Genomic DNA, 27860 nt, shown 5'->3' on the forward strand with positions numbered 1-27860 from the left:
CTAGAGTGACCTGACATGTCATGGTGAGAGGAGGCTGAATATACACTGAATGCAGATAATTCGCTCCGTATTTTCTGCCTGAGTCTCTAGGGAATGGCATGAGGAAACAGGGAAGGCCTTGTTGCTGATGAAACTCCACGAACCTTAGCAGGAAGTGTTTTTTCAGCTTTTCAAGCTATCAATCTTAATAGACGCTGACTGGTTGACCAAAGCACTGTGGGATTTCATTGTTGCAGAATGTCCGTATGACACTTTGCATTTTCTGTGTCATATGGAAAGTGCAACCCCTAGACCACTTCAGAGGAAGTGACATGCCAAGATCGGGGGAAAGCATGGGTGTGGGCAGCAGTGGCAAGATGCTTGCCTACTGGCATATAATTGCTACATTTCTGTATATTAATACGGAGTTGCTGACAATGCTAGTGACTGCAACTCACAGCAGATTCCCAGAAACACTGGAAGTTATAAAGAGTATCAGCGACTCTGTCAGGGGAAAAAAAAAAGTGTTTGAATGACTGTGGTATAAAATCCTCTTGTTTGGTTCAAGAAAGAATGAAACATTGATTCTCAAAACGTCTTTAGGAGTTTTCTGCCAAGATGTACAAAGCTGATTCTTCCCTTGGAATATGGCTGATTTGTTACTGAAATCACCCCTTTAGACTAGCAGATACACATGAAGGGGACAGCTTGGGACCTTTGGTCTGATGGGCCCAGGTTTAGTGCTGATGCTTGGAAGGCTGCTCAGCAGTCTTGCACAGTGCTCCTAAAATGTCTTTCCGACATTAGGTAGCCCATACTACCTCCTGAGTACCTGCTCATGGTTGTTACAGTGCGCTGGGCCACTTCCATCCCTGTGGGGACTTCTCCCGCTCCTGCTTGCTCTCCCAGATTTTCTCCTGGATTTCTAGTGAAACTGCCCTGCTCTTCCAGCCTTCTTTCCCTCACTGACTTAATTTAGTCGTTGTGGTGTAGACAACTGTTTTCTCAGGGGCTTTATTTTATCAGTTTACCTTCCGTGAAGCAGTTTCCTGTCTAAAAAATCATTCCCGGTGCTCCAGTGATGTGTACAGCTGTTCTGCAGAAACTGCTCCCTGACCAGCCCTATCAAAGATACCACTTATTTTCAAAGCAAATCGGTTTTAAAGCACCCTCTGCCGACTGAGTGCTCCTCCTTTGTTCCCCTCAACTATGTAAGAAAGCCCCTAATTAGGCAGCAGGCTTATTTTTAGTACAATCACACTAAAATGGCATAATTTGTGATTAATGGAAAACCTATGCTCTCCGTAGAAGAGATCTGATTAACTGTAACTAGAAGATGCCATCTCTGATAGGTACCTAGGGTTACTAGTGTCATTTGCATGTTCTGTTCTGTTCAGTGGGAGGCGACTAGATGAAGCTGTAAATCATGCTCCTCCAGATACGCGTTGCAAAAAACAGTTAAAAAGACGTCCCAGTAGTCTCTGGTACAAGCAAAGGATCCAGTCACAGGGTAAACTACTTCTCTGCTGTTTGAATTTTCCAAAAGGTAGGTCAAATCTTTATTTTATCATTTAGCCAAAAATAAGTGAAGCTGTTGGAAGTACTATCTAGTATTTTATAAGAAACTTTATTTCAGTTCACTTACGTGTCTCTCTATCTCAATAAAAAATATTAGATTAAAATTGGGGATACACTCGTGATATACAAATAATCTGGGGACCAACCTAAAATCTTATCTATAATGAAGTGTATGGAAATGGATTTGTCTTCAGTTTTCTGACAGATATTTTTGCCAATTATTCAACAACAGAAAATATTCATTATGCAGTTCAGTATATTTATGTAAGTTCTTGCTTCAAAATATTTTATAAAAATAATGTATATATTATTTCTAGCATTGTCATACTTTAATATTGAAATTCCTAAATTTTGCCTTCATACCTGTAAATATTGTAGGCGTTAACTATCATTACTCTTCTGGAATAATTTCATTGTTACTGTTTCTATTTTCATAGCTCATTTTCAGTCAGACTGGATTTTCTGGTTTGATAAGAGACTGAAAATAACTTTCAAATGGAGAATGAGCGAATTCTATGTCTATGTAAACCTATCTCACACACCTGCTATTTCATGGTATTTTTACATTGTGAAATCTGTTAAGCTTCTTAAAGTAGAAATTACAATAGCATTTTCAAATTTTGTTGGTATGCAAGATATGCTACTTTTATAATGTTTGTTCAGTTTTATGAACAGCACTACAGTTTGTTGCTAAATACACTTTTGGAAAAAAAAATGCTATTAATACAATTGCCTTTGGAGAAGCAAGGAGTTAAGTCTTAGAGACTACTATTTCTGTAACATAACAAGGTAGTTCCCAGTTCTTTCATCCTCCTTTGATATTGGATCTTTAGGGGTTAGATTTTGACTTACGTAATTATGGCAAACCCTTGTATTTGGATCTAGTGCTTTTTCAGCCTCAGACTGAAGTTTTCCTTAACAGTGAATTAAGCTTATTACATACAGCTACTGTGAACTATAAGGAAGGAAGAAATTTATGGAAAATACATCCTTTTCTTTTTATCCCTGAATATTAGCAATCTAAATTTACGGTACACTGAGAACCTGAAAATGCAGATTTTACTATAGACAAATGTAAATATATATATCTACCTATATCTCTCTCTATATAAGTTCTTAATAAATAAGCAAAAACAGAGAGGAGACATCCTCTCATAAGTATTTTCAGAAGTCATGGCCTTTGTCTCACAGTGCTTTGAGCTGCAGGAAGCACTTTTAGTTGTAGGATGTAAGGTGTCAGTGCTTTTGTCTCGTGCCTCCTAATAGCCTTTTTATTTGATCCTAATATCACAGATGCGTGGATGCTTTCATTTTGCTTTGCAAAGGGTAATGCCACAAGCTCTGAAGCACTAGTGAATAAGTCCCTGTCTTGCCATCTACTGAACTAGAACTGCAACTTCTGCCTCAGTTTTTGTTGAGGTAATTGGGTAGCTTGCAGCTGATCGAAGTGGGAAATGCAAACAGAATTGCATTGTTCTTTTAATTGCCTGAAGTTTTTATTTATTTATTTATTTTCAAGGAACATTTGTCTTTAAGTAGAGCCCCTTATATTGCCCAAATTTGTATAGACAAACTCTACTTAAACTGATGCCAAAACATAGCTGCTTAAAAATGGGAGAGAAAGTAGTAAAAACCATTAGTAAAATTATCATCAAAATTATGGGGGAAGAATGTGTTCTTTCAGCACAACTATTTTGCATTGTTTTGGTGCAGGTTGGTAGCCCAGTATGTGTAAGGTTTCTTGAAGTAATACTTTTTCCGGAAACAGAAGGCTAAAGACAACAACCAGCAAGTACAATAGGCAAATACAATTTCTTACCCTGTGTTGTTCCGGCACTTGTTCGAAGAGTTGGTGAGGGTAAATAATTGGCTTTCCTCATCCCTGTACAAAGTTGTCTCTCAAAACAAAGGAAGCACAGCTCCTTGCAACTTTTTTTAATCACCAACCTTCAGTTTCTGGGACTGGAAACAGCACTGGCAATAAATGGATCAAAAGGATCTCCAATAGTTTTATTAGTTTGGAGCAAATATGAAATAAAATATCAAATGAGAAAGAATGTGTCTTCAGACAGTCTCCAACTGAGAAACTGATTTTCCTTAAAAATCACTCACTTCACTTTTTTGTCATCTTGCTTAAATATATGCTTGCTTAAAATAACTCTAAAAAGTAGTCAGACAGTTAATACAATTGGTATACTTTGTCTGGGACAAACAAGTTAATGGAACAGAACAAAACGCTTGGAGGGAAAAAACTCCCAGCAGAGCAGCAGGGATATTCATGCCTATATCAGTACCTTTTCCCATGCCTATATTAGTACTAATACTCAAATAATATAATATTAAATTCTAGTTATTATTCAGCTCAGTTTTTCACTTAGCTGATTCTTAGGGTCCGTTTGCAAACTTCACTGTGGAGACTCAGTTGATATGGATGTATCCAATCTCAGCTGTATGAGTTAGCCCCGCTGCAACTAGGTTTTGCATATCAAGTTTGCGTATGCATATACACAATCATGTATTTGGCATGCTGCATGCATTCACAGAATCACGCAGACTCACAGAATAGTTGAGGTTGGAAGGGACCTCTGGAGATCATCTGGTCCAACCCCCTGCCAAGGAGGGTCACCTAGAGCATATTGCACAGGATGGCATCCAGGCAGGTTTTGAATAATTCCAGCGAAGGAGACTCCACAGCCTCCCTGGGCGGCCCGTGCCAGTGCTCTGTCACCCACACAGTAAAGAAATGTTTTCTCATATTCAGTGAGAACTTCCTGTGCTTCAGTATGTGTCTGTTGTCTCTTGTCCTGTTGCTGGGCACCACTGAAAAGAGTCAGGCCCCATCCTCTTGACACCCTCTCTTCAGATATTTATACACGTTGATGAGATCCCCTCTCAGTCTTCTCTTCTCCAAGCTAAACAGTCTCAGCTCTCTCAGCCTGTCCTCATACGACAGGTGCTCCAGTTCCCTACTCATCATTGTAGCCCTCCTCTGGACTTGCTCCAGTGGCTCCATGTCCCTTTTGTACTGGGGAGCCCAGAACTGGACACAATACTCCAAGTGAGGCCTCACCTGGGCTGAGTAGAGCAGGATCACCTCCCTCGGCCTACTGGCAACGCTCTTCCTAATGCACCCCAGGACACCATTGCCCTTCTTGGCCACAAGGGACCATTTCTGGCTCATGGTTCACCTGCTGTCCGCCAGGACCAGCAGGCCAGCCCCCAGCCTGTACTGGTGCACGGGGTTATTCCTCCCTAGGCGCTGCACCCTGCCCTTGCCTTTGTTGAACTTCATGAGGTTCCTCTCGGCCCAGCCCTCTGGCCTGTCCAGGCCCCTCTGAATGGCAGCACAGCCCTCCGGGGTATCAGGGAGTCCTCCCAGCTTTGTGCCACCAGCAAACTTGCTGAGGGTGCTCTGTCCCTTCATCCAGGTCACTGATGTGTAAGTTGAACAAGACTGGGCCCAGTACTGACCCATGGGGGACACCTCCAGCTACAGGCCTCCAGCTGGACTCCTGCGCTGTTATGTTAAAAAGTAACTTCTAAATATCTATTAGTCTGGCCTAAGATTTCCTTAAAGTTAAAGTCAATGAACTGCAGGTGCTTGTATGTGGTGCTTTTCTGCAGCTCTAATGACAATGAGCAGCTCCTCACACAAACTGTTTCTAGGAGATCCTGGATGGTCACTCACTTCCCATAACAGGCATGGCAACAACCTCGCTGGGATGCCGCATTTTTGGTCTAAACCTCATATTTCTGGTAATTTGTGAGTATCCCTACAAAACACCTACACTGAAACACTCATGCTTTTCTCTTCCAACACTACATTTTTTTTTAGAGTTTAAGAATAAATCCCTGGATGTAATTAAACTTTCAAACAGAAGAAGTTTCCCACATCAATATAAAAACAATGGCATTTCTGAAAGCTCAAAATTGAGTTTGTTCTGAATTTCAGACTTGGCACAAATGTAGGCCAATGTTTGTTTAGTCTGGAAATCTTTGGCACCAAAATAAAAATTCCTTGCAGTTAATGTGACGACAGTACTTACGCTGCCTGTATGTTTTTTGCCTACTTTTTCACTAGTGTTCCTGTGCTTACTATCCATGGGATAAATTATAACTTGCTGCTAACTTGCTTTCTCTTGAAAACTTATCTGCCATCTGTTGCACCCGCTCCTTCGTTATATGTGATAGCAATAGCCACCACTCTGTAATCTGCAGTTAAAGATAGCATTCAAGTGAAGTCTTTATTAATGGTAAGTAGAATTCTTATGACTGCTTAATAGATCTGGATTGCATGTCTGCTGTTTCCTGAGATATTCACAGATTAGGTCAAAAGTAATGTCCACAAACCAATAACCAATTTCTGTGATAAAGTGGTTTTCTGGAGGGTTCCTGAGCAACACTGCCAGCTGCTAACTGCATACACCTAATTACAGGAGGTGTATGTCAATTAAACACAAATAAAACATCGATGAGGCACAGGATCTGCCCTACTACTATTATGTGAGGATAATATATATTCCTTTACCTATCTTTCCAGTCCATTTCTTCACTTCCCCTTCAGGTTTGCATTGCTGATGGTGCTCGTCTGTTTTTGTTCTTGCCGCTAAGCACTTACCTATGAGAACCTGTCTCTGAAGATACCTCCACAGAAAACAAAGCAGGTGGTGTGCACCTACGCAGTAGATTGGATGTAAGCTTAACTCAAAATCAAGGTATGTATTTTCAAATCCAGGATCTGTCTTTTTCTAAATCAAGGTATAATTTTTCATACTTGACTATGAAGAAGGTGCCAAAGTACATATGCCTTCCTTAAAAATAAAAATAAGAAAATAAAAATCAACGACGAAGGAGGAATAGGCTTCTGTATGAGGCCTACCATGGCAGAGTGATTCCCCCACCCTCAAATCAAACTAAGTCATAACAGTAGTTTCGATGGAACATCAGTTGTTGCATTGACTGTAGTGCAAAGAGCATCACCTCAAAGCTGTAGAATTGCTGCTACAGACACACACACATGTTCTGTACAGAACAGCCCACATGACTCAGCTTATCTCTGCATGATGCTGTTATCTGCTAGTAGATGTACATCAGCAATGTGGCAATAGCATAACCAATGTAGTGAGAGCATATTCTGAGATATCTTTTTTTTTTTTTCCTTTGGTTTAGAAATATGATGGGGTATGTACGTTTGATATTCCTATCTACCTTCCTCTTGGTTTCCGTGACATCAGAATCATGTGAGTCGCATTTAAAATCTATTTTCTAATTAATTTTATTCTGCAGAAGTGTTTAAGCTGGTACTGAATTAATAGTTTTTAACCTAAAATTAGCTAGTTTATCTCAAACCATTGATCACAGCTTAAAAGTTAGCTCTACATGTCGTTTTCTCCCTATATTAAAATGCACTGAGTAGTGTCCATTTCTCTGACATTAAGTATAGGTTTTACTTTTGCTCTTTGGCATCTTTGCAAGCAGAAGGAAAAGGCTTCTTGGAGGGTTTGGAGTAGCTGATCTTCCTGGCCCCAGCTGGGCAAAGTCTCCAAGAGCATGCTTAAATCACACTGAGCAGGTTTAACACATGCACTTTGTTGCACAGCTCTAGTGGCCCTGCAATCATTTCCTACCAGTGAAACAACATTATATAGCACTCACATTGTACCTAGTCTCCAGCTGCACTGCATATTTGTCTGAAAAACAGTGTAAGATACAATCTTTAAATATTTCCCCGTATTCTCAATTTTACAACATGAATAATAATTTTTAGAACAAACTAGATCTTTTAAGAGATCAAATTCTGCTGAAGAATTAAGCAAGATAATTTTTACAGATGTCACTGCGTTTAGATAAGGCCTCCCATTTTATCTTTGTTCTCTCTCCTTTATTTTTTCCTGAAGAGTGCTGTACTTCCATTGTGTTCCTCCTTTGGTGGGGCAAGGCAGGACTCGTGGGTGGGAATGCTGTTAAAATGATGGACTTAGGGTTGCTTATACCTGATGTGGATAATTTAGGTGTCTGAGTAAATGAGTCTATATGTAATGTCAATGGAGAAAGACCACTTCAGAAAGAATGAGAAGGCAAGCACTCACTATGCAGAAGGACTCACCCACGACCTGATCTATGCACGCATCTAAAGCCAGGCAGTGCTCCCCCAAAGTGTCATTTTTGATAGAGATTCTCTGTTTTGATTAGCTATTTGGTTACATCATCTCATTTTCTTGCTCCCTCATTTACTGTAGCTCCTGTACTGATCTGCCCAGTTTCTATCCTTGCCAATTTTCTCATGTTTCTCTTCTCCAAAACTGCATTTGACTTTCAGACCACAGTTTCTATGTTCGGCAGTCAGTTTACTGTTCAGGTACCAGGGCACTTAAATAGCTGTCAAAATTGCCTGTTTCAAGTTTCTCTGGACCAGTTTCAGTATTCAAAAGTAGAAATACATGCAGTTTCTTTAATAAAAAATTAGTTCCTTACTCCCAACTTTTTTTTTTTTTCATTTTTCTTTCTTTATTCCCAAGCTGTTTACTCCTCTGTTTACTCCTCTCATTCCTCTCTGGTGTCTTCAACTTTTCATCTGATTCTTCCTTTCAGTCTGTTGCATTTTTTTTTTACATTTTCATGATTTTAAGAAAGAAGCTCTTCTGTTTGTTGTTGTTTTTATCCATTTTCTGCATTGAAAAGGTAAAGCAAAAACTCCCCTCTGTTATGTAAATAAATATTATTACCGAAGGATGGAAAGCTAAGTTTATAAAACACTATTAAAACCAATAGTTTTCTTTGTGAAAGATTCATATTTAGAACTCTGCTTTGAATAAATACAGGATTTCAAGCAAAGATTTGCATGAGTTCATTTCAACCAATCGTACTTTCCAATTTAAAACTTTTTTTTTTTTTAACTATATGTCTTGTTTGAACCTAGGTGTTTTTGTTTGTTTGTTTGTTTCTTTTCTGTCCCACACATTATTTTTGCATGTCTTCATAACTCAAGATGAACAACTTTTTTTTTTTTTTTTTCTTGAAAAAAATCTACTGGGAATTCATTTGCTTTACATTTTCTCTGAAAGCTTGAGGATGGTAGTTAGAGCCATTTGAATGGCCTACTGATCCAGAAATACCAAGGTCTCCTCAGTCTTCAATGCAAATAAGGTTTAATTCATCTGAGATTTTAATATTTTGTTCATTTGCAGATGATGCAATGGAAGGTGAGGCTTTAGTTATAAGATGTCCCCTAGGAAATTCAGCTGTGAATGTCACCTGGTATCACACAGACACTAAGAAAATAATTCCTGAAGAAGAAGAGGGATCACGAATATTTTCATTAGGAAGATTTCTTTGGTTTCTGCCAAATTCTGTAGAAGATTCTGGAAACTATACTTGTGTTACACATTAGTAAGTAGAATATTAAAAAGAGAAAAACTTAAGATTTGGGAAGAAAAAAACATACATGTTTTAAAAATACATTTTGATTATTATCTGTGCAAATTATGCTATTTTTATGGTGTACAGAAATTTATTTAACTTCCATTCTGCAGTTGTTATTTTTATAACAGGCCCATTAACAATCAATATGCAATCGAAATATTGTAACCATCCATGTACTTTTAAAACAAGACTCATATGTTACAAATATTCATTCTATTCCACATAATAATACTGTCATTAAAATATCTTCATTCATTTTTTAAAGCCCGAATAATAGCACAAAAGAGTTCAACATGAGCGTGAAGGTGCATCCATACAAGGAAGGAATATGTTTCCCAAGCCGGATACTTTATCCAAATGACACTAGAAGAGGAATTATTGTTTGTCCTACATTTGACAATTATAAGAATGCTACTATGATCCAGTGGTATAAGGTAAAGAAAACCCTGATGGTGCCAGCTGTAGATCAGATTACTGTGAGATGTTATTTGCAGCCAAATAAAGAAAGCTTTCTTTTCCAGGATTGCAGACCTCTTCAGGGAGAGAGATATTTGAAGAAAGATAAATATATTTATATTAGTGACCTGACAAAGGAGGATGATGGTTATTATACTTGTCATTTTACCTACACTCACAGAGGAAATGTGTTCAATGTATCAGCTACAAGGATCTTTATAAGTGAAGGTAAGACAGTCATTTTCTAGCTTGCTAAAGTAGAAAAGATTATCATCTTCTTAAAGGAAATGAAACTCCTTTGTACAATAATGCAAAAAAAGATTTTTGGTTGGTTAGTTGTATCTTCTTAATGAAACTTTAGCTCAACTTTTTTTTAGATGAATTTTGTGGAAGGGAATTCCAAAGGAGCAAGCTGGAGATACAGTCAGACCTGTCCACATTTGTTTTCTTGGTAACATTTTCTGAGGGCTCTGGTTGCCTGCTGCAGTTGGTAGGGCTCGTATTTTTGAGGCGAAGGGTCTCTTTTGTGGGTTACCACAAAACTCCACTTTATATTTGTTTGGCAGGAAGAAGGCCTTTAGCTAGCGACAATCATCTGGTGATCACTGGATCACTGATATGCTGATGGCTCAATACCTGCTGCCCCATCTTGATTATCTAACATTTATTTTATAGTCAGACTGGAAAAAAAACACTTTTAGATTTCTGTTGACTGAGACAAAATGAGGGATATACATAGATGGAAAATTAACGGAGCTCTGTGATTACTGTCTTTGTTAAATTGAAAGTGTCCGTCATAGCTGAGTTGTGTGGACCTAGGGGTGTTTCTAGGATTCAGTGTCCTCACGGAGGCCTTGAATTTTGATGGCAGTCAGGGAAGAGCATGCCAGCAATCAGCAGTGCCATATTGTATCAGTTTACAAGACTTCAAAATGTGTTTTCATTCTGCAATCAGATCAATAGATTTTTTTTTTCCTGGTGAAACTAAATATTGTTCATTTGCAGGCTGACATCACAACTTTTTGTTGTGGGAAGGTGCCCAGCTTTATGGGAAAGATATTGATCTGGAGTGTAGAAGCCTCGATTAGTTTTTGCTGCTGTACCCAAATCTCAGTAGCAGAGTTTGTTCCAATTATTCTGAGCTGGATAGAAGAGATTTGAGCCAAGAGCTAGTATGGTGGCTTAGGAGGCGCCATACCTTTTCTCCTTCTCTTCCATGTAATACTCTGTTGGTCTACATGACAATCTCTGCCTAACATTCCATTTTTGTTTGAATGTACTTTCATTAAAACTTTTCTAACCAGTCAAGAATTTTGTTCTGCCTGGGTTATAATGGAAATAGCTATTACTTATTTGCCACAAAGCCACCTAAAATTACAGAGACCTTTGTTGCATCCAGACAGATTACTTCATTTCAAAGCTAATTTGGCTTTTTAGATCATTCTGAAAGAAAAGATTGCAACATAACATGTGAAATCTCAGAGTAGTCTTTTGAGTCTGCTTTAGTTTTTACCATTCAAAATACTTAACAACAACATTGTTGAGTTCTTATTAGCCCTTAAAATTAGTATGCTGGATGAATAAAGCTGTTATGCGTTGTTAATATTGGCTTATGATGTAAATCCCTGTTGCCTTGCAGATCTGCACTGACCCAGGGGATATTCTGCCTCTGAATGCCAACAGCTAAATGCTTAGCATTGCCAGCAAGCTAGGAAATTGCTGCGTTTCTCCCAAGTTCAGATCCAGCTAATGAAACTTAGACACGGTTAGGATAAGTAAAGAGAATGGCTTTTCTGGCAGCTTGGGAAAATGGTGCTAAATATGTTCTTACAGATTTTTTAGGGAAATATTGTTATGGAATTTACAGAGATGCCTTGAGAAGGAAAAGCTTATAATGAGGGAAAGGATAGCAAGCGATGTGTTTGGAGTGGGACGTATGCAACAGTATGAATGGTAAAAAAAGAAGCAAAATGCAACAGGGGAAAAAGATGCCTAACTGAAGCATCTGGATGTAGTTTGGGACCTGTCCATATCAATTATTACTGGAGATGGAATGTAAGAATATCAGAGGAAAAGTAGCACTCCTAAAAGCTAGTGGCAAGGGATGTTCAGTGTGATGGAAGACAGATGTAACAGGGAGTGGTTGTGTGCAGCACCAGTGTGGAGGGAAGCCCAGGAGCCGGATGTGCTCCATGTAGGGAACAGAGGTCAACAGAGGCAGGCAGCAGGGGAAGTGGGACTGTGTGTCATATATTGCACGGAAGTGTACATTCTAGCTATTCCGTATCATGGATAGGAGTCATTTCTCAAATGTCTGAAGGAATTTCATTTAAAAACAAAATTAGCAACCGAGAAAACACACAACTCCCTAACTGTATTTGCTTTTTTTTTCCCCACTCAGCATCTAAAAACAGTACTTGAGAAACTGAAACTTTTCTTTGCTCTTTATGTACAAATGTAAAAATTAAACAGGCAGAAAATATTTAAACTATTGACATGTACTGTCTCTGCTGTCTCACCAAAAATATCTGGTCATAGGAATAAAATCAGGTAATACTGACAGGAATGTGAAACACTGTTGTAATGTTTGCAAATCTACTTCAAGATGTTAAAGCATTAGCAGTACAAATGATAGTCATTATTTTACAAAATGAAATTTCACAACTTTCTAATCTATACTTCCTTCTCTCTTTAATTTCTAAAGCAAAACACCTGTCTCTACCTGCTCAAATTTTGTTTCCAAAAGATAAAGATGTGATAGAAGTAGAGCTTGGTAAGTACGGACTTTAAATTGTTTTTAAAACAGCTTGTGATGGCCTAATGAACGTGAGGATCTTGAAGAATTAATGATGGAAATGTTCGTTACTTCTTTTTTGCACTGTAATTTTAACCAGATTTAATGCACCTCAGGCAGAGATGTGAAGTTAGGAATAACTGATAGGATAATACTTAGGCATTAACCAGCAATTTAAGGACTTAAATAGCTTATTCTACTTTCACTGGGATAAACTAGGATGACTCACATGGTCAATTACCACATCTCAGCTGAAAGTGTGACAGCTTCCATGCACTTCAAAGAGGGCCTTAACTAAACCCTTTGAAACTGATGGTATCCTTAAGAGAGGATAGATGCCTGATGGTATCCTTAAGAAAGAATGATGGTATCATTAAGAGAGAAGGATAGAGCAACTAGAGATACTCTACTTGTGATTCTGGTCTGGACATAGCAGCTACATCTCTCCTGATGAATGAAGGAGAGCAAGGGTCATTGGTCCTGCCATGGTGGCTGGCACTGAGCAGATTGCTCTGGTCGTGGGGTGAAAGGACCAGGGACTGAACAAGCAAATAGTAGGCTGAACAGCTCTTGGTGCAGAACATGTGCCCTGTCTCCCATTTGTTTAGGACTGGGGATGTTCTCCATGGTTCAGATTCATCACCCCTTGTAACTTGTGGTAGGAGCAAGGGCCATCTAGGCTCTTTCTTTGTATAGTCAACGGAGAAAGCTGGGCTTCTCCAGAAAGTGACTCTGCCCATCTGAAACATGAATAGGTCGCCTAAGAAGCCTGTCTCCCAGAGGAGGTAGTATGAATCTGGGCCACTGGGAGCTGGGATCACAATTACTGTTCCACTGTTTCTGCCCTCCAGCACTTGTCCTACAGCAATACTGCTCTCACAGCATGTACTGTGGGGGACCTGGGCTCAGACTCCTTTTCATTCAGGCATGTATTCCTGTTCTTTTTTTTTCTTCTTTCCTCCAGTTTCTTTGTCACTCAGAATTAGTGCACCAGGAGCCTCTCTCTTTAATAAGATGGCTAGTCTTTAATACTCTCTGTGCTCTGCCTATCCTTCTTGGACAGTAAGTAATCTTGCAATGCATGGAGTAAATTTGATTAACATCTAGAAAATACTTTCTGTACTGGGTCTATTATATCCTCTTTGCAGAACTGAAGGGATTTCTCCGTGCTCCTTATTACCAATTCTGGATGTAAATTATAAGATTTGTTAACCTTATCTAAGACCTGCTTTGATGCAGATTAACATGGAAATAATTTAAAGTGTTATAATTATATCTGCTTCCAGTGACTCTTGTTTCTGGAATAAATATTTCCTGATGGTAAATACGTAATAAGACATTTCCTGTTTTAGTTTTGCTTGGACTAGTTTGCTCTAGTCTTGTCCAGCTTGAATAAAATCCAAGATAAGAATCAGCAAACAAGACAAGTGAAATACTGTATGCTGAAATTAAATTATGCTATTTTCATACATGTCTGTATGTAAACTAGCATTTCCTTTCCATACTCTTCAATAGTTGATGAGGTGTGTTAAGCATCACAAGTAAAGTCTAATTTCCTTTCACAGTAACATATATAAATAATTCCTTTTGTAATCCTTGTTAATGTATTAGATATTTTGTTAATATCTCCATTTACTATTTCAAGTCCCTCCTATGCAACATTTTCTCTAGGTTAACTCAGAAATATGTCAAAATTGCTAAGGTAAAATCAAAAGTGATAATGGAGATTTGTAGAAAAAGATGTTATGAGGAAAATAATGTTATACATTATACATATTTTTCATTGAGGAAAGTTTACAACTCTCTTCATCTTGATTAGGTGCTCCTTTGTCTCTGAAATGTCAGGCCCGTCTGGGGATTAAGAAACAGCCTATAGATGTTGTCTCCTGGGATGTGGATAACAACCCAGTAATATACACAGATACTTCAAGATTTCATGAAGAAACTCATTTGTAAGTACATATAATGTGGAATAATCCTTTTCTTAATGCAAATTGTGCTTAATAGGAACCACTACCAGCTCTTTCTCTCTATTAGTTTTGAAGGACAAGCACGAGAATATTACAGAGAGTCAACTTTGCACATCACTGAAATAAAAGAGGAGGATCTGCAGTCAAATTTCACATGTGTAGTGATGAATGAAATGGGAAATACAAGGGCCACGGTGACATTACAACTCAAAGCACAATGTAAGGGTAGAATTTGTTCATTTTGTTTTCTTACATACTTAAGGCTCAATTTGAAATACATTGGTGATTTTATTTTTATTTTTAATTTATTTTGCATGTTTATTTTTAAATTTGATTTATTTTCTGCTGGTAAGAAAGTTTGTTGGTTACAATTAAAACCAGTCTTCGTCCTCCCTACATCTTCAAATCAGTGGCCAAGTTCTTGTGGCTTCTTTAGGCTATGGAAGGCCTTGGTGTAAATTCTGCTTTGGGGGAAGGGAAAATGGTATCAGCGAGAGATTAAATGTGCAGAGCAGGACAGTGCACCAGTTTTGTGACAAGAATAACCTTTTCTAGGATATTCCTGCCCTCTCCCTCTAAGTGCCACTGAGCTGACTCTGTGCCACGCACAGATGAAAGTAAAAATTTGAAGGCTTTCTCTTGGATTCATTTTGAAATGCATTGTTCTAGTCATTTCTCCTGGAGAAGGAGAATTAAGGTCAGTGAATGGTGGGATGGTCTTTATCAGTTATGGGAATTTTTTGTTAGGGATGGTCAGATCCCTGAAAAAACGTTGTTGCCAAATCACTGAGTTTGATTTTTATGGCAGGAGTGGTGGTCAATGGTTTCCTCTCTTATCCCTTCAGATGGGCCGAACCACCTTGAGAAGAAATCCCACAGCCTTTAAGAGGGTTTAGTTTTCTATGAGAGAATGGTGGAAAGAGTAAAATCAGGTTTATTGTGATCAAAGGGCTTGCACAATTACATGTCCTGCTGTCCTCTTGACTGTTCGTAACTGCCTACAGGATTATGGCTTCAAGCAGAGTCATATTTCTGTGCTGCAGCCTAGACTAGAAGGGATGTAGTTGATTTATAACAGAGAAGGGAGCATCATTGAGGAGGATAGCCCAGAATTCCCCAGGGGAAGGTGAGAGGGGATGTTCTGGCTGGATATTACCAGGTGAGTGAGAGCGTGGCTTCCCTCAGGAGGCTGGGCGCATGTCAGCCTTGTGCCAAGTTATGAGTGTGGGAATGTACTTACCGTGAAGGGGAAGGAAACTGAATAACTTCCTGTTCACTCTAGTTCAGGCAATGCAATCATTTATTGACCCTATACTGCAAACTAGAAGAAGGAAAGGCTGCATGAAGGAACAAGTATATTTGATATTCTATATTTGTGAAGTGATTCATGAAATCTTATTTCTGCTGCAGACAAATCTTATTTTATTTTTATCCATAGGTCATCAGTAAATGTTCAGGAAAGCTCTTGACTGTGACCCCCTTTGCCACTGCCCATTTTATGTGGATGTCTATGCCCTTCTTGTTGCTGCTATTGTCAAGATGCTTGCTTCTGCTACTCCTCATCACTGTTGGTGTGAGCAAGGCTAAATCCAGAAATGGCTGTGCGCTGCTTTAATTTTCTTTACTTGCTCCTCATACAGCTCAGCAATATTTATGCTAAAACAATGATAGCTTGCCCCTGAGTATAATAAAAATGCTGCATAGATGTCTTGTGCCTCACATCTTGTAAATATGTAATAAAGACATGTACTCTTCTTTTTTTGTTTCTTTTTGTTTTAAATGATTTTTTTAAATATCTATGGTCATCTCTTAGTTTTTCCTACAGCATAACTCATGTCTCCTGGCTACTGTCCTGTTAGTGTGCTTTTTACACAAGTTTCCGTTCTGTAGTGTGATTTTTTTTTTCCCCAGGGTATTTAGTATGGGTTACATTGTTATTATTTGTAACACAGATCTGTGATAGGAAGTAAGAGATCAATAGATGGTGCATTTACTACTGAAGTTACTTGCGGAGGCATTACATGGACTAGTTATATTGTGTTTAGCAGCACAGGTGACAGGTTAAAGAAGGAAGCAAAGATGCTGTAGGTAACTGCATTTAAGCTCCTCTGCTTGAATCTGTTCTGTCTTACAGTCTTCAAAAATGCTGAATGAATAACTCACCACACAGAAATTTTCCTGGGAAACCAGGAATTAAATCTAATCTTCTCAGTCGTAATCAAATACTTTAAGAACTAGCTCATTTTCAGCCGTACCTTTATAACAAATTTTAGCAATTTGATTTGTTAACAGCTGTCATCTACATAAGAATTAAAAGTTGCAAGAGAGGAGAGAAGAGAAAATATGGGGTTTCTGTCAGAGGCAGAGTCAGCTGTTTGGTTTTGTCTCCATGACGAACAAAAATACTAAATACTGCCAGGAAAGGGCAATATGAAACCCTTCCTTCAAACTTATTCCCTGTCTTTTCTCTCCCCACTTTGCCTGAGGCTGTTTGGTATCTTCTGACTCCTTTACTAACACTCGTTCATAAAAAATACCCTTTATGTCTCATAATACTTTTAATACCTTAAAGTAATTAGTATTAAAGTAATACTTTAAAGTATTAGCCCATGATATGGGCTGTCTCATTTCCTCCAGATATTTCAGTCCTGTGCCTCCATTTATAATCCCAGAAATGGTGATCATCCCATGTTTTACATTCTCCCCCTGCCACAGGACACAGTCTCTGATGTGCTCTGAGATCATCTCCATAACTTCTCTCTGGTCAGTGTGAAGAATTTGCAAAAGGTTTTCATTACATTTCTTCCTCCTTTCCTGGCCAAGATGTAGCTAGTCTTGCTGGACACCTGGCAAGAGGCAGCAACTCTGCCTGCAGCTAAACTAGGTTACCCTCCACAGCCGCTTGTTATCTCTAGTGCTGGAAGATACCACCTCCTTGCACCACTGTGCTGGTGTCCAAGCCAGCTCAGATCACTGATAGCTGCAGTGGGTAAATGCTTACGAAAGTAGTGCTGCTGTCAGGGGTGGGGTGGGAGGTGGCACGACACCATTAACCCCTGACAGGGAAGCCATGACAAGTGGAGAAACACTGGAAGTTTTGACTCTTTCTACCAGCAGATCTCAGTCAGGACAAGAACATTACCTCAGCATCACATCTATCTGTCTTCTCAGGAATTCAGAAGCTGTCAGAATATCTCCCAAGTGTTTACCTTTTTATTAACAAATAAATTGCCACTAGCTTCAAGTTCCTCATGAAATCACAGAATCACAGAATAGTTTGGGTTGGAAGGGACCTTAAAGATCATCTAATTCCAACCCCCCTGCCACGGGCAGAGACACCTCCCACCAGACCAGGCTGCCCAAAGCCCCATCCAACCCGGCCTTGAACAGGAATGGGGCATCCACGGCTTCTCTGGGCAACCTGTTTCAGCCTCTCTTCATAGGAGAGGTGCTCCAGCCCTCCAATCATCTTTGTGTCCCTTCTCTGGACTTATTCTATAGGTCCTTCTTGTGCTGGGGCCCCCAGAGCTGAATGCATGGCTCCAGGTGGGGTCTCACAAGAGCAGAGCAGAGGGGGACAATCACCTCCCTCAGCCTGCTGGCCACGCTGCTTTTGATGCGGCCCAGGATACGGTTGGCTTTCTGGGCTGCAAGTGCACATTGCTGGATCACGCTGAGATTCTTCTTCATTCAGGGCTGGTTAAATAATTGGTTGTTGTGTTTCATGGGTCTGACGCACAAGTACTGTCTTGTCTCCCCCTGGGCATTGCTCAATTCTCATCTGCAAAGAAGTGTAAAATGCCTGGGGTACCACAAAGCCTTCTGGTGTGAATGTTCTGCTCTGGAGAATGCCTGAAATTCCAGTCGTTCTGAGCAGAGATGGAGTTCAGACCAGCACATCAGGTCTGTTTTTCCTCAAAGTTATTTAATGCTGTACCTAACATTTTATCTCATCTTCAGCAAAAAGATGTGGCCAGGAATTCCAGATCCAGACCTATGTCTTTGCTATCTGGAAGTGTGTTTTCCTTAGAAACCAAATTTAGAAAAAGATGCAGTTCTTCCAGAATCTGTCAGGAGATGCCTTCAAATGTTCTTTTCTGACTTGTTTTCCCTGGCCTCTCGAATATTGTTTCCTGTGATCTGATAGTTCTGTGTTCCCATTGCTCTTGAATATCAATAAATAGTATTAAACTACAGTCAGCTCATGAACTTTCTGCTACTAAATAATGCAGTGAAGTCAAATCAAGCAGCAGGATTTGGTCAGTCTTGTTCAAGGCCTCCAAAAGTGGCTCTGGCCTTTGTCCGCATTGTACTGAATATAGTTGATTTATTCCAGAGCAATGAGAGGCTGAGTCAGCCTTACTGGGAACTGAAAATGCTCTTCCAGAGAGACCCCTGTGGGGATTCTTGTCTGAGGCTTTACAAGTTTTATAAGCACAGGAAATTTATCACTTTTTTTTTCAGACTTGGTCTAATCACTGAGAGGCCAAATGTAAACAGCTCGTTTTAGGTTCATAATTGCAGAAGTTGTTGTTGGAACCTGTTTCTTTTCTATTTGTTTTCTAAACAATTGCAGATCTCCTAGTCCTTGTGGGGGTATTTTTCATCAGGTGCCTGATGGCTGGATGTTTCTTTCTCCCTTTAAATGGCAAAGAAAGAAACAAGAAGAGTGAAAATCATGTCAGATTTGTCTCATTTCCTACTAGGGGAACTGGAAAATGTACTTGCAAAACCTTTGTTAATCTAGCTTTTCAGTGCCGTTTCTCAGGGGTTTATTAATTAATGCTTTAGTTTAAGGTTGTCTCCAGAAATACTACTCAATGTACTGTCTTATTCACCATCTCCTGGAGAAGCCAGGGAACCTGTAAATCTCAATATATGAGACTCTTCACTGCTATATATTTAATCCTATTTAATACACTTAGGACAAGTCCAAGAGAAGCTCTGGAATTGCTTTTTGGTGGTGGTAGTCTGTGCATTCACCTGGTAGCTTGCTGGCTGCATGAAATCTGCAACTCGTTCCACTGTGTCTTGCTGCCTCTTTTGTACAGGAAATTGAGACTGGACCAACAGACTGCTGTGACATGTAGCTCCTCAGGTGCTGGTGAACAGCCTGTTGCTGCAGCCACGTGTGTTTTGTGTATGTTTTGCAGGCAGAGGGAGGCAAAGCCCTGAAAATCTGATCCCTGCTCTGAATGCGTAAGGCTTGTCTGGGTAGAGTTGCTACCAGCATGTGAGCACCGTCCACCAGCTGACATGTGGTAAAGGGTGTCTACAGTGTGAGAGCCAGACCCACAAATTAGTACTGCCAGAATGCCTGTATTTCAATTTATGTGTGGCCAACACTCAATGGAGTATTTCTTTCCTGAGCCAAGCTAGTCTGAGATTGCAGCGTACCTCAAATTTCATTGTAAGACTGAAGGGATGGTTCTAGCCATACTCAGAACCAAGTTATTGCATCAGACAATTGTTATATTTGCTACATTGTACTAAAATATATATATATATTCATGTTGTCACTTTTATGCACTTTTAAAACCACTTTTATGTGATACACTATCTGGACTTTTTCATGTGCCTTTCTGTTGGGGTAAAAGTCTGTCACCCACTCTGACTCTTCTGGAAGTATATATTTTTAAATCCAAATCTTTTTAGTAGTCTGAATCACAGAAAAGTCCCCAAAGTGGTTGCATTATTACAGCTATAGGCCAATAAATCATCATGATGGACAGGAATAAGTAGATTAAGAAGGTGGACTGCAAATGGAACTCTCTTAACTGGTTTATCTATCAGAGAAAAATGTGTATGGAACTGCTATGAATCTATATGTTAAAACCATGTGGAATTAGTTTGGGTATCTTTTATTTGCTTTGAAGCATATTTCTATGAGGCAATTTTTGTTAATCTTCCATCCAAGAGAATAATGTTTCCTCTTTGTATAATCACTGTATAAATTGTTTGATATTTGAATTTCAAACTTGGCTATCTAGAATTCACAGTGTTTTCTATACCAAATACTGTGCAAATTTAATATGTCTGGCACATAGGTCAAAAATATCTCTTCAGCTTTGTGGCTGTAATAATCCAAGGATTAAGCTTCCAGGTTTCTAAACTGGGGAGAGCACACAATGACCTCACTTCTACCTCCCATCATCTTTTTCTGCATCAGAACCAGATGTCATCTAGAGGCTGCGCACATCTAGACTGACTTCTGCTATGTGAATCACAAAGAGAGAGGAGAAACAGGCAATTTCAGAAAAATATCTGACTGGATTGCTATAGAAATATAGCCGTTCCCTAGAAGAGCGATAATTACAATCTTATCCTAGACTGTGAGCTTATGATTGCACAGAGCTGATGACAGCCATTTTTGATAGTTTTCTTCTCCGAGGATGAGATGATTGGATTCAAGAGCTCTTCCTTGAGGGAAGCTGGAACTGCAGCGGGTGACTTCTTTCTTCTCAGTTTTCCTTACTCATCTTTGTTTTTTTTATGCTCTTTGACCCTCAAAGGAAAAGGAGGAGGAGAATCTCATCTGCCACTGCCATAATTTATCTTATTTTTACAGCCAGACTTGTTCTGTTTTCCTGCTTGTCTTGCGTACTTTGTTCTTATCTTGCAGATTTTATTATTTGCATGTTTCTCCATACCCTGTTTGTGCAACAATGCCCCAAGCCTCTGCTTGCCCCTGCGTGGACACTTACTAGTGTCAGGCTTGGGCTCAACTGCCTTGCAAAGTGATTGAACATTGTTGTTGAGCAAAATACTTATAAACATTGCTGCCAGCTGTGGTATTTAATGCACTTTGGTCTGGGTGCAACACTCGTAGATATTAATTGTATACTGCTCAGTACACTTCTACTTTAGGGGTTCAACAGGCCTCTGTGCTGGCTACATCAGCTGGGGAAGGTAAAGGTCTTGTCTTCTCAGATGTGAACTCCTTAAAACCATAGCAGATGCAAAGATATGAGAAGCTAAGGCTGCAGCTAACACTTCATTTCTCTTCTTTGCAGCAGATCATCCTAATGTCCTCATGATTGTTGGACTTCTAGTTCTGCTAGTGATAGTAGCAGTTTCTGTTGTACTTTATCAGTTCTTCCGAATTGATATTGTCCTATTTTATCGGGAGATATTTCAGCCGTACTCAGTCAAAGATGGTGAGTAAGCATTGCACAAGAAAGTTTAAAGGAAAGGAAAGGGCAAATCATGTGGAAATAGATAAATCTGATAGTTGTTTACTAACTCAAATGACACTTGAGCCTTATTCTTCACTTTCTCATGCCTCTTGAAATCATTTATATAAGGAGGAACAAGCATAGTTCTAGTAGTGCTTTGCATTTACTGCAGAACCATGTATTGGTTCTGTAATGATGTATTGCAGAAACAAAGAATTAAATCCTGGTTTCACTTTTTTTTTTTTTTTAAATAAAAATATTTGTCATGAAATATTGTGTGACAGTGAAAATCTGATTTAACAGCCTATTATTCCACTGAAATAACAAACAATGTTATATAACAAACAATAAAACATAATAACAAACAAAAAAATCTCATCTCTATTTCATGCTAATATGCATCGATTAATTGAACTCTTACTTTATACAACTTAAGATACAGCTTTCAGAATGCAACAGGCAAATTCTCCAAAGCAGCAAATGCATAAGACATAACAGTTCAGCATGGAAAACACAAAATGAGCACAGTCTCTGATTTCCAAACATATATCCAAAGATGCACATCATTATAATTATCAGGAAGACCTACTTAAATCTATTTCAAAGACTGTATAGTTGTTATTTTACTCAGCTTTACAATAGACAGCTCTAATTCATGTTAACAGAAGGTACTTTCCTCTTGCTCTACCTTGCAGATGGGAAGATATATGATGCATATGTGATCTACCCCAGAAGCTACAGCAATGAAGCTAATTTTGTGGAATATTTTGTACACCAAATTATGCCAGATATTCTAGAAAATAAATGTGGATATAAATTATGCATTTATGGAAGAGATACATATCCTGGAGAAGGTGAGTTTCAACTCAGATAATGCACTGCCTTACTTGTTAAGTTGGAGCAAGTTGTGTTCCTAGACCCTTTCAGGAGTACAGAATATCCCATTGCATTCCTGAGTGGGCTGGTCATCTCATCAGCAGCTGTGTGTCTAATGTGTCAGTCAGGCTGACACAATGGCACTTTGTGCTTGTTAGTGTTCTATGAAAAGCAAGCTGTAGGTTGGGGACAGAAATTGTTTATCAACTTCTTGGGTGATGCAGGAAATGTGACTCGAAGTGTGACTCTTTCAGACATACACCTGCTCTTTGAGTAGTGTAACTCTGCATTGCCACTATCTGGGCAAAGCCATGACAAACCATGCATGAGTAGGCCTACAAGATACCAAAGAGAAGAAAACCACAAAGTTGAATAGTTAACCTTGCTGCTACCACTCAGGGGTTTTCAACCTGTGGCAAAGGATGTCACAGTTACAGGAAGTTCAGATTCTGTTCACAGAGGTGACCTACTTTCATTTTGTACAATTCCCAGTGCTACTTCAAGAGACAATCTGTGGTCTCTATTCCCATTTCCTTGTCATCCAAAATGAATTTGTGTTAATTAATCTGTGTTAATTTTCACATGGACAACCCTACACTCTCTCTTATATTAGCTGTCATCTAGATATTATCTGCTTTCCTCCAGGGCTTAATTGTTTGTCTTGTGCTCTGGTGTTCTGTGGACCACATGTTCTCTTCTTATCAGAAAACAGGCATGAAACCAAAGATAGCCCATTCTGAGTTATACATTTCTAAAATTATCTGCATTGGACCAGATGTGACACATCTACCCAGAGCTGGGCCAAGATCCTTGATGTCCTCTTCTGACAAGTGGCAAAAGTTCTGCCTGGCCTTGAGAAAAACCACTGCAACAAGAATGAAAAAAAAAAAACAAAAAAAAAAAACACCAAGAATTGCTGATCCAGACTATAGCTAGCATGTCGGTTTCAGAATAAGGAACTGGCATTGGCCCACAAAGATGTTAATGGCAAAAATTTATGCCACCTGCTCAGGTGATATTTTGTTTTGGGATGGTACTCTTAAACTTTCCTGGAGAAAATCGAGCATAGCATGCAACTGAAATGCAGACTGGGACTAACAGGGACTCTCTTGGCTGAAAACAAAGACATTTTCATTGTGCAAAGGCATGAATGAATGCCTGTAACCCAGGCAGAATGAAGACTCACCAAGCCAGCCTCGGACAATGAATAACTCCTTTTTTGACTCATTCAGTCTGATTTTACTAAAACTCTAAAAATGTCCTGAGCATTGACTGTTGTTTTTTACTCTTCATGTTTATTTTCACAGCCTTCTGCTTTTGTCTTCCTTGTCCACTTTCAAGTCCCCAGATACTTCCACTTGGGTGGAAAAGCTGTTCAGAATCAGTCTGTCATGGGGAGCACTTAAAAGTTCCCTGCTTCCAGGCAGATGGACTTTACGCATACACTCCCCACTCTTGTTTACCTTGATCTTGATCTTGATTCTTTTGTTATCAGATTTCCAAATCCAAAACCTTACAGTTAAAATATGCTAAACACAGAGTAAATCAGGAGTATTATCAGCAAATACCACTGAGTTACTGTAAACTTTCCCGAATAAGTATCATATCATTTGATGAATCATATTTTTCATTGTTAAACTCCATGTATTTCCAGAAAAAGAAATGTAGCAAGGATATAAAATGGGATTATTATTTGAAGAAGAGTTCATGACACTTAGTTCCAGAGCAAAGCTTTGTAATTTGTAACTTGTGCTCTTCCAGTAATAAAAAAGATGAAGAGAATGATTCAAGCGACAAACAGCACTACACAGCTGTTGGACTCCCTTTGGTTTTCCTAAATTCACTTTTTGTTGTTGTTCTTGTTTCCTGTTCTTACTGATTAAAGGCATTTTCTGTGACTTATCTGTTGCCTGAAAGAGGTGTAAATGCAAGTATTACCCATCAAAGGAAGAGGTTTCTGCTCCATTCTTTTCATGGTCCCATTGGGTTGCCCCAACTACATTCCTTGACACAGAATCTAACTAAACACTGTCAGAGCTGCTGTACACACACACACACAAAGAGAGAAAATAACAAAAATGATCATAAGAATGATGATATTTCACTGCACCAATGTTCTGTGCAGCCAAGTGTCCTACCTTCAGCAGTAACCACGGGCAAATGACTGGAAAAAGCTCTAAGAACAGCCTCTTCCTGATCCAGGAATTGCAAATGCTGGGCCTCTCTGAGACTGAGAAGACCCTTGCAATGGGCTGGCAACCTCTAGCAAAGGAAAAGAGGTCGCATATGCAGATGGTAGATAATGTCTCTTAAAGAGTGCCTTTATTAAATAGCTGTTACATCAAAATTCCTTAGCTCAGCTCCAACTTGGGATTCTTTGGCCCAGCATCACATACTTCCAGTAAAACAACTCCAGTTTCCCTTCCGCAGACCACAGGAAACTCTTCGGACTGGGACAAGTATTTCACCAGATAGGTACTCATCTGCAGGGTTCTTCTCATGGACAGCAGGCCATTGAGAAAAGCAGATCCTAGATGTGGAGCTTTCTGAGCTGGCCCAGAGCTTGAGTTTCATAGGTACAACACAGCCGACATCACAGTCCCAGCTGTGGTTAATGAACTGTCCCTAACAGCTTTTCAGTGGGAAAGAAGAACACCTTTAGTCATGGTGGTGATCAGATGCCCTGCAAGTCTGGATCCAGTCCTGTTGGGTTAACGTATAAATTAGCACGCTATAGAAGTAATACAGAAGTATTAGCATTCCCTGTACGGGAAAATAAGCCTCTTAGAAGTAAGTCACCCAAATGGCTCCAAATGACTATTTTTCATGGGTAAGTACTGAAGGATTGTTTTTTAGAGCACTAAACTGAAAGAATATGATTCCTTACATGCAAATTATTGACCAAGCACAAATTTGATGTAATACAGATCTACTGAGCTTGACCTGTGGATTAGAAATTCCTAACAATTCCTAACAGCAGTGAAAATATTAAGATTTCAGCTAAAGAAAACATCTGAAAGGAAACTGATTACTGTGAGTTTTTTAAGCTCTTTTTCTAATGAATAAACTGTATCTGACTGAAGTTAGACAGGTTTCTTCTGGTTGAAAAGCAATGGAAGTGAAATGCCTATGCACAAAAGAGTCTATAAAAGAAATTTCAGTCTCACCATTTTCTTGTGCATTGCTAGATAAAGCCAGTGCAATTGAGAAGAGGATACAGAAGAGCAGACGGCTGATCATCCTTCTAACACACCAGCTGCTTAATTGTAAAGAATTCGCTTATGATCAACATGTTGCTTTATACAATGCCCTCATTCAAAACAATACAAAGGTGATCCTGCTGGAAATGGAGATGATGGAGACGTATGAGACTCTTCAAGAATCTCTTAAATATATCATCAAGAAACAAGGTACTGTCAAATGGAAAGAGCAACACACTGTGCACCCACAGTCATCCAATTCTAAGTTCTGGAAACGTGTGAGGTACCTTATGCCACTGAGACTCAGGTCGGCATGCTCAGTTAATGCTGGATGAACAGTCTGTCTAAGAAAGCTCTAGTATGCTGTCAGGTCAAACCATATACCTGCAGCTTCTTTTGCTTTCAGTAGGAACATTATTTTGCAGTTTGGATGTCTGGCTGCATTTTTTTTCACTTTTTTTTTTTTTTTTTTAAGTCCTTCAATTGAGTAGTGATAAAGTAAACTGATGGAGGAAGGTCTTTGGGGCTGAGGGAAGTCTGTGGAGCTTTGAGAATTCTGCAAATGAATTATTCCAGATGGTGTACAAAATTTTGCGTATCATTGGAAACAAACCTACCTCTACTCTTCCCATATGTACTTGGATATATAACTGAAAGTTTTGATTCCGAATAGTTGAATATTCTGCAGGTTTACTTTACCTTTCTAATGTGGTTGATCAAACATAAACACCTTCTACATTACTTGACTAGAAAGCATGATGTTGCAGTTTTCTTCATTTTATCCACCATGTGTTTGTTTGTGCTTCAATAGTCATATTTCTATCACAAAATTTTATTTTCCTTAGTAGGGATGCTTCAGTAAAAGCTCTTTTGAGACTAATATGAGTAGAGCATTTTTAAAAAATGCAGTGTTAAGGAACATGCATACATACTGATTGACTGACATATATATGCATTTATATATACATAAATACATTTATGTATACATAAATAAATCTCATAAAAGGGGAAATTATAGAGCTATTAGAAAGTGATTTTGAGATTAAAGATACACATATATAAATTCTTATAGCTAGTAGTATTTTAAATCTTTCAGGCATGATAGACCATACTGTTACTACTACTGCCTGATACAAATAACATTTTAAAATTTACGTTATATAAATATATATATATATATTGTACATGGCTAGCATTCCTTTAAGCTACTGAAAAAAATAGAGACTTACTGCAATTTTATAACTTCCAGTACCCATTTTTTTATTTATTCCTGCTTTGATATTATGCCTGGTTTTACTTTGTTCTGACAGAGAATAGCCTGAGATGCAAAGGTCAGAGTAAAATCCCCTCTGAGTGCAGGGGTGCATGATCAAAGCATGTTCTAGTGCATATATCCTTGGGAAATTTAATCTTTTTAGGTTCTAAAAACAGGAATTTTCTTACAGTCAGCAAAGGTTAGTTTTTGAACTTCAGATCAGCTACAGAGATGGACTTGAAAAGAGAAAATCAGATGCAGAATATCTAATGTTACCAAGTGCTTTTATTGTACATTGTAGATTTTTATTGAATATGAAACCTCAGACTTATGGATGGCTATTTGGAATAGGAAGAACATGTATGAAATACATGTATAGATTTTTCTTTCAATGTGAAATAAAGGTCTATGTCAAACTAAAGAGCTTTTCATTGATTTATTATATTTTCAAATGCTGGTGAAAGTGAAGTCATCACTCACTGCACCACAACTGTAAAACATATAATGCTGCATTTTATTACTGCCTTACTAAACCATCTGCAGTACTGGGACCCATTCCTAAAGGGCCCTCTAGTTCTCCTTCACCATTTTAGGAAGATCCACAAAACGTATTTGTGTCAACATAAGAGATTTGTTTTATTACAGACCCAACTGGGTTTTTGATAGTTCTTATGGTAAGAACTTTCACAAAAAGAACACTAATACTAAGTCATGTATAAAAGCAGGAAAGCCTGTTGGTTTTCACTATGAAGATTTTTCATAGGAATTTCTGATCAAGACAAAATATACACTTTCAATACTATTACAAGATGATTTTTTAATAGAGATTTTGTAGTAGGCACTTATGAGAAAGACAGGATAATAACCAGGTATCTATCTTGGAAACAAATTCTGGGGTGAATTTTGAACTTGGAAAAGAGTTGTGGAGGAGAAGGTATGATGAGGAAATGCAGGGGGACTACAAATAACTGGATTATTCTGAAATCTGGGGATATCTCATTGACTTGTCTTCAGTTGTTGACTTCAGGCCTGTGGTTTGGATGGTGAAAAACAGACCCACTAAATAGATCTTGTAGGGGCAATCTTTTTGCACCAAGCCTCATGGCCAACAAAGGACAAAAAAATAAAAAGAAAAAAAATACCAAAAATGCCTGA

At 38.8% G+C, this 27860-nt stretch overlaps 1 protein-coding gene across 8 annotated transcripts in view; it reads left to right on the top strand.

Annotated features, from left to right (window-relative positions):
• Nucleotides 1-27126, top strand: part of IL1RL1 (interleukin 1 receptor like 1) — a 29883-nt gene extending 2757 nt beyond the window's left edge. The window contains exons 2-13 of one of the 8 annotated variants that reach the window (XM_083817578.1): nt 1377-1525; nt 6122-6272; nt 6727-6797; nt 8745-8946; nt 9245-9413; nt 9501-9663; nt 12140-12208; nt 14049-14181; nt 14267-14418; nt 21213-21356; nt 22070-22228; nt 25439-27126. In XM_083817578.1, the coding sequence (XP_083673704.1) occupies nt 6731-6797; nt 8745-8946; nt 9245-9413; nt 9501-9663; nt 12140-12208; nt 14049-14181; nt 14267-14418; nt 21213-21356; nt 22070-22228; nt 25439-25785 (1605 nt within the window). In that variant the 5' untranslated portion in view covers nt 1377-1525; nt 6122-6272; nt 6727-6730 and the 3' untranslated portion in view covers nt 25786-27126. Of the gene's footprint in view, nt 1-1222; nt 1526-2135; nt 5811-6097; nt 6273-6726; nt 6798-8744; nt 8947-9244; nt 9414-9500; nt 9664-12139; nt 12209-14048; nt 14182-14266; nt 14419-21212; nt 21357-22069; nt 22229-22895; nt 23957-25438 lie in introns of those variants that run through there. The other 7 variants (XM_083817584.1, XM_083817583.1, XM_083817582.1 and 4 more) reach the window with 7 other exon arrangements.
• The last annotated feature ends 734 nt before the right edge of the window (nt 27127-27860 follow it).

Source organism: Anser anser (genome assembly GCF_964211835.1).
Source record: "Anser anser genome assembly, chromosome: 1".
In the NCBI taxonomy this organism is placed as follows: Eukaryota; Metazoa; Chordata; class Aves; order Anseriformes; family Anatidae; genus Anser; species Anser anser.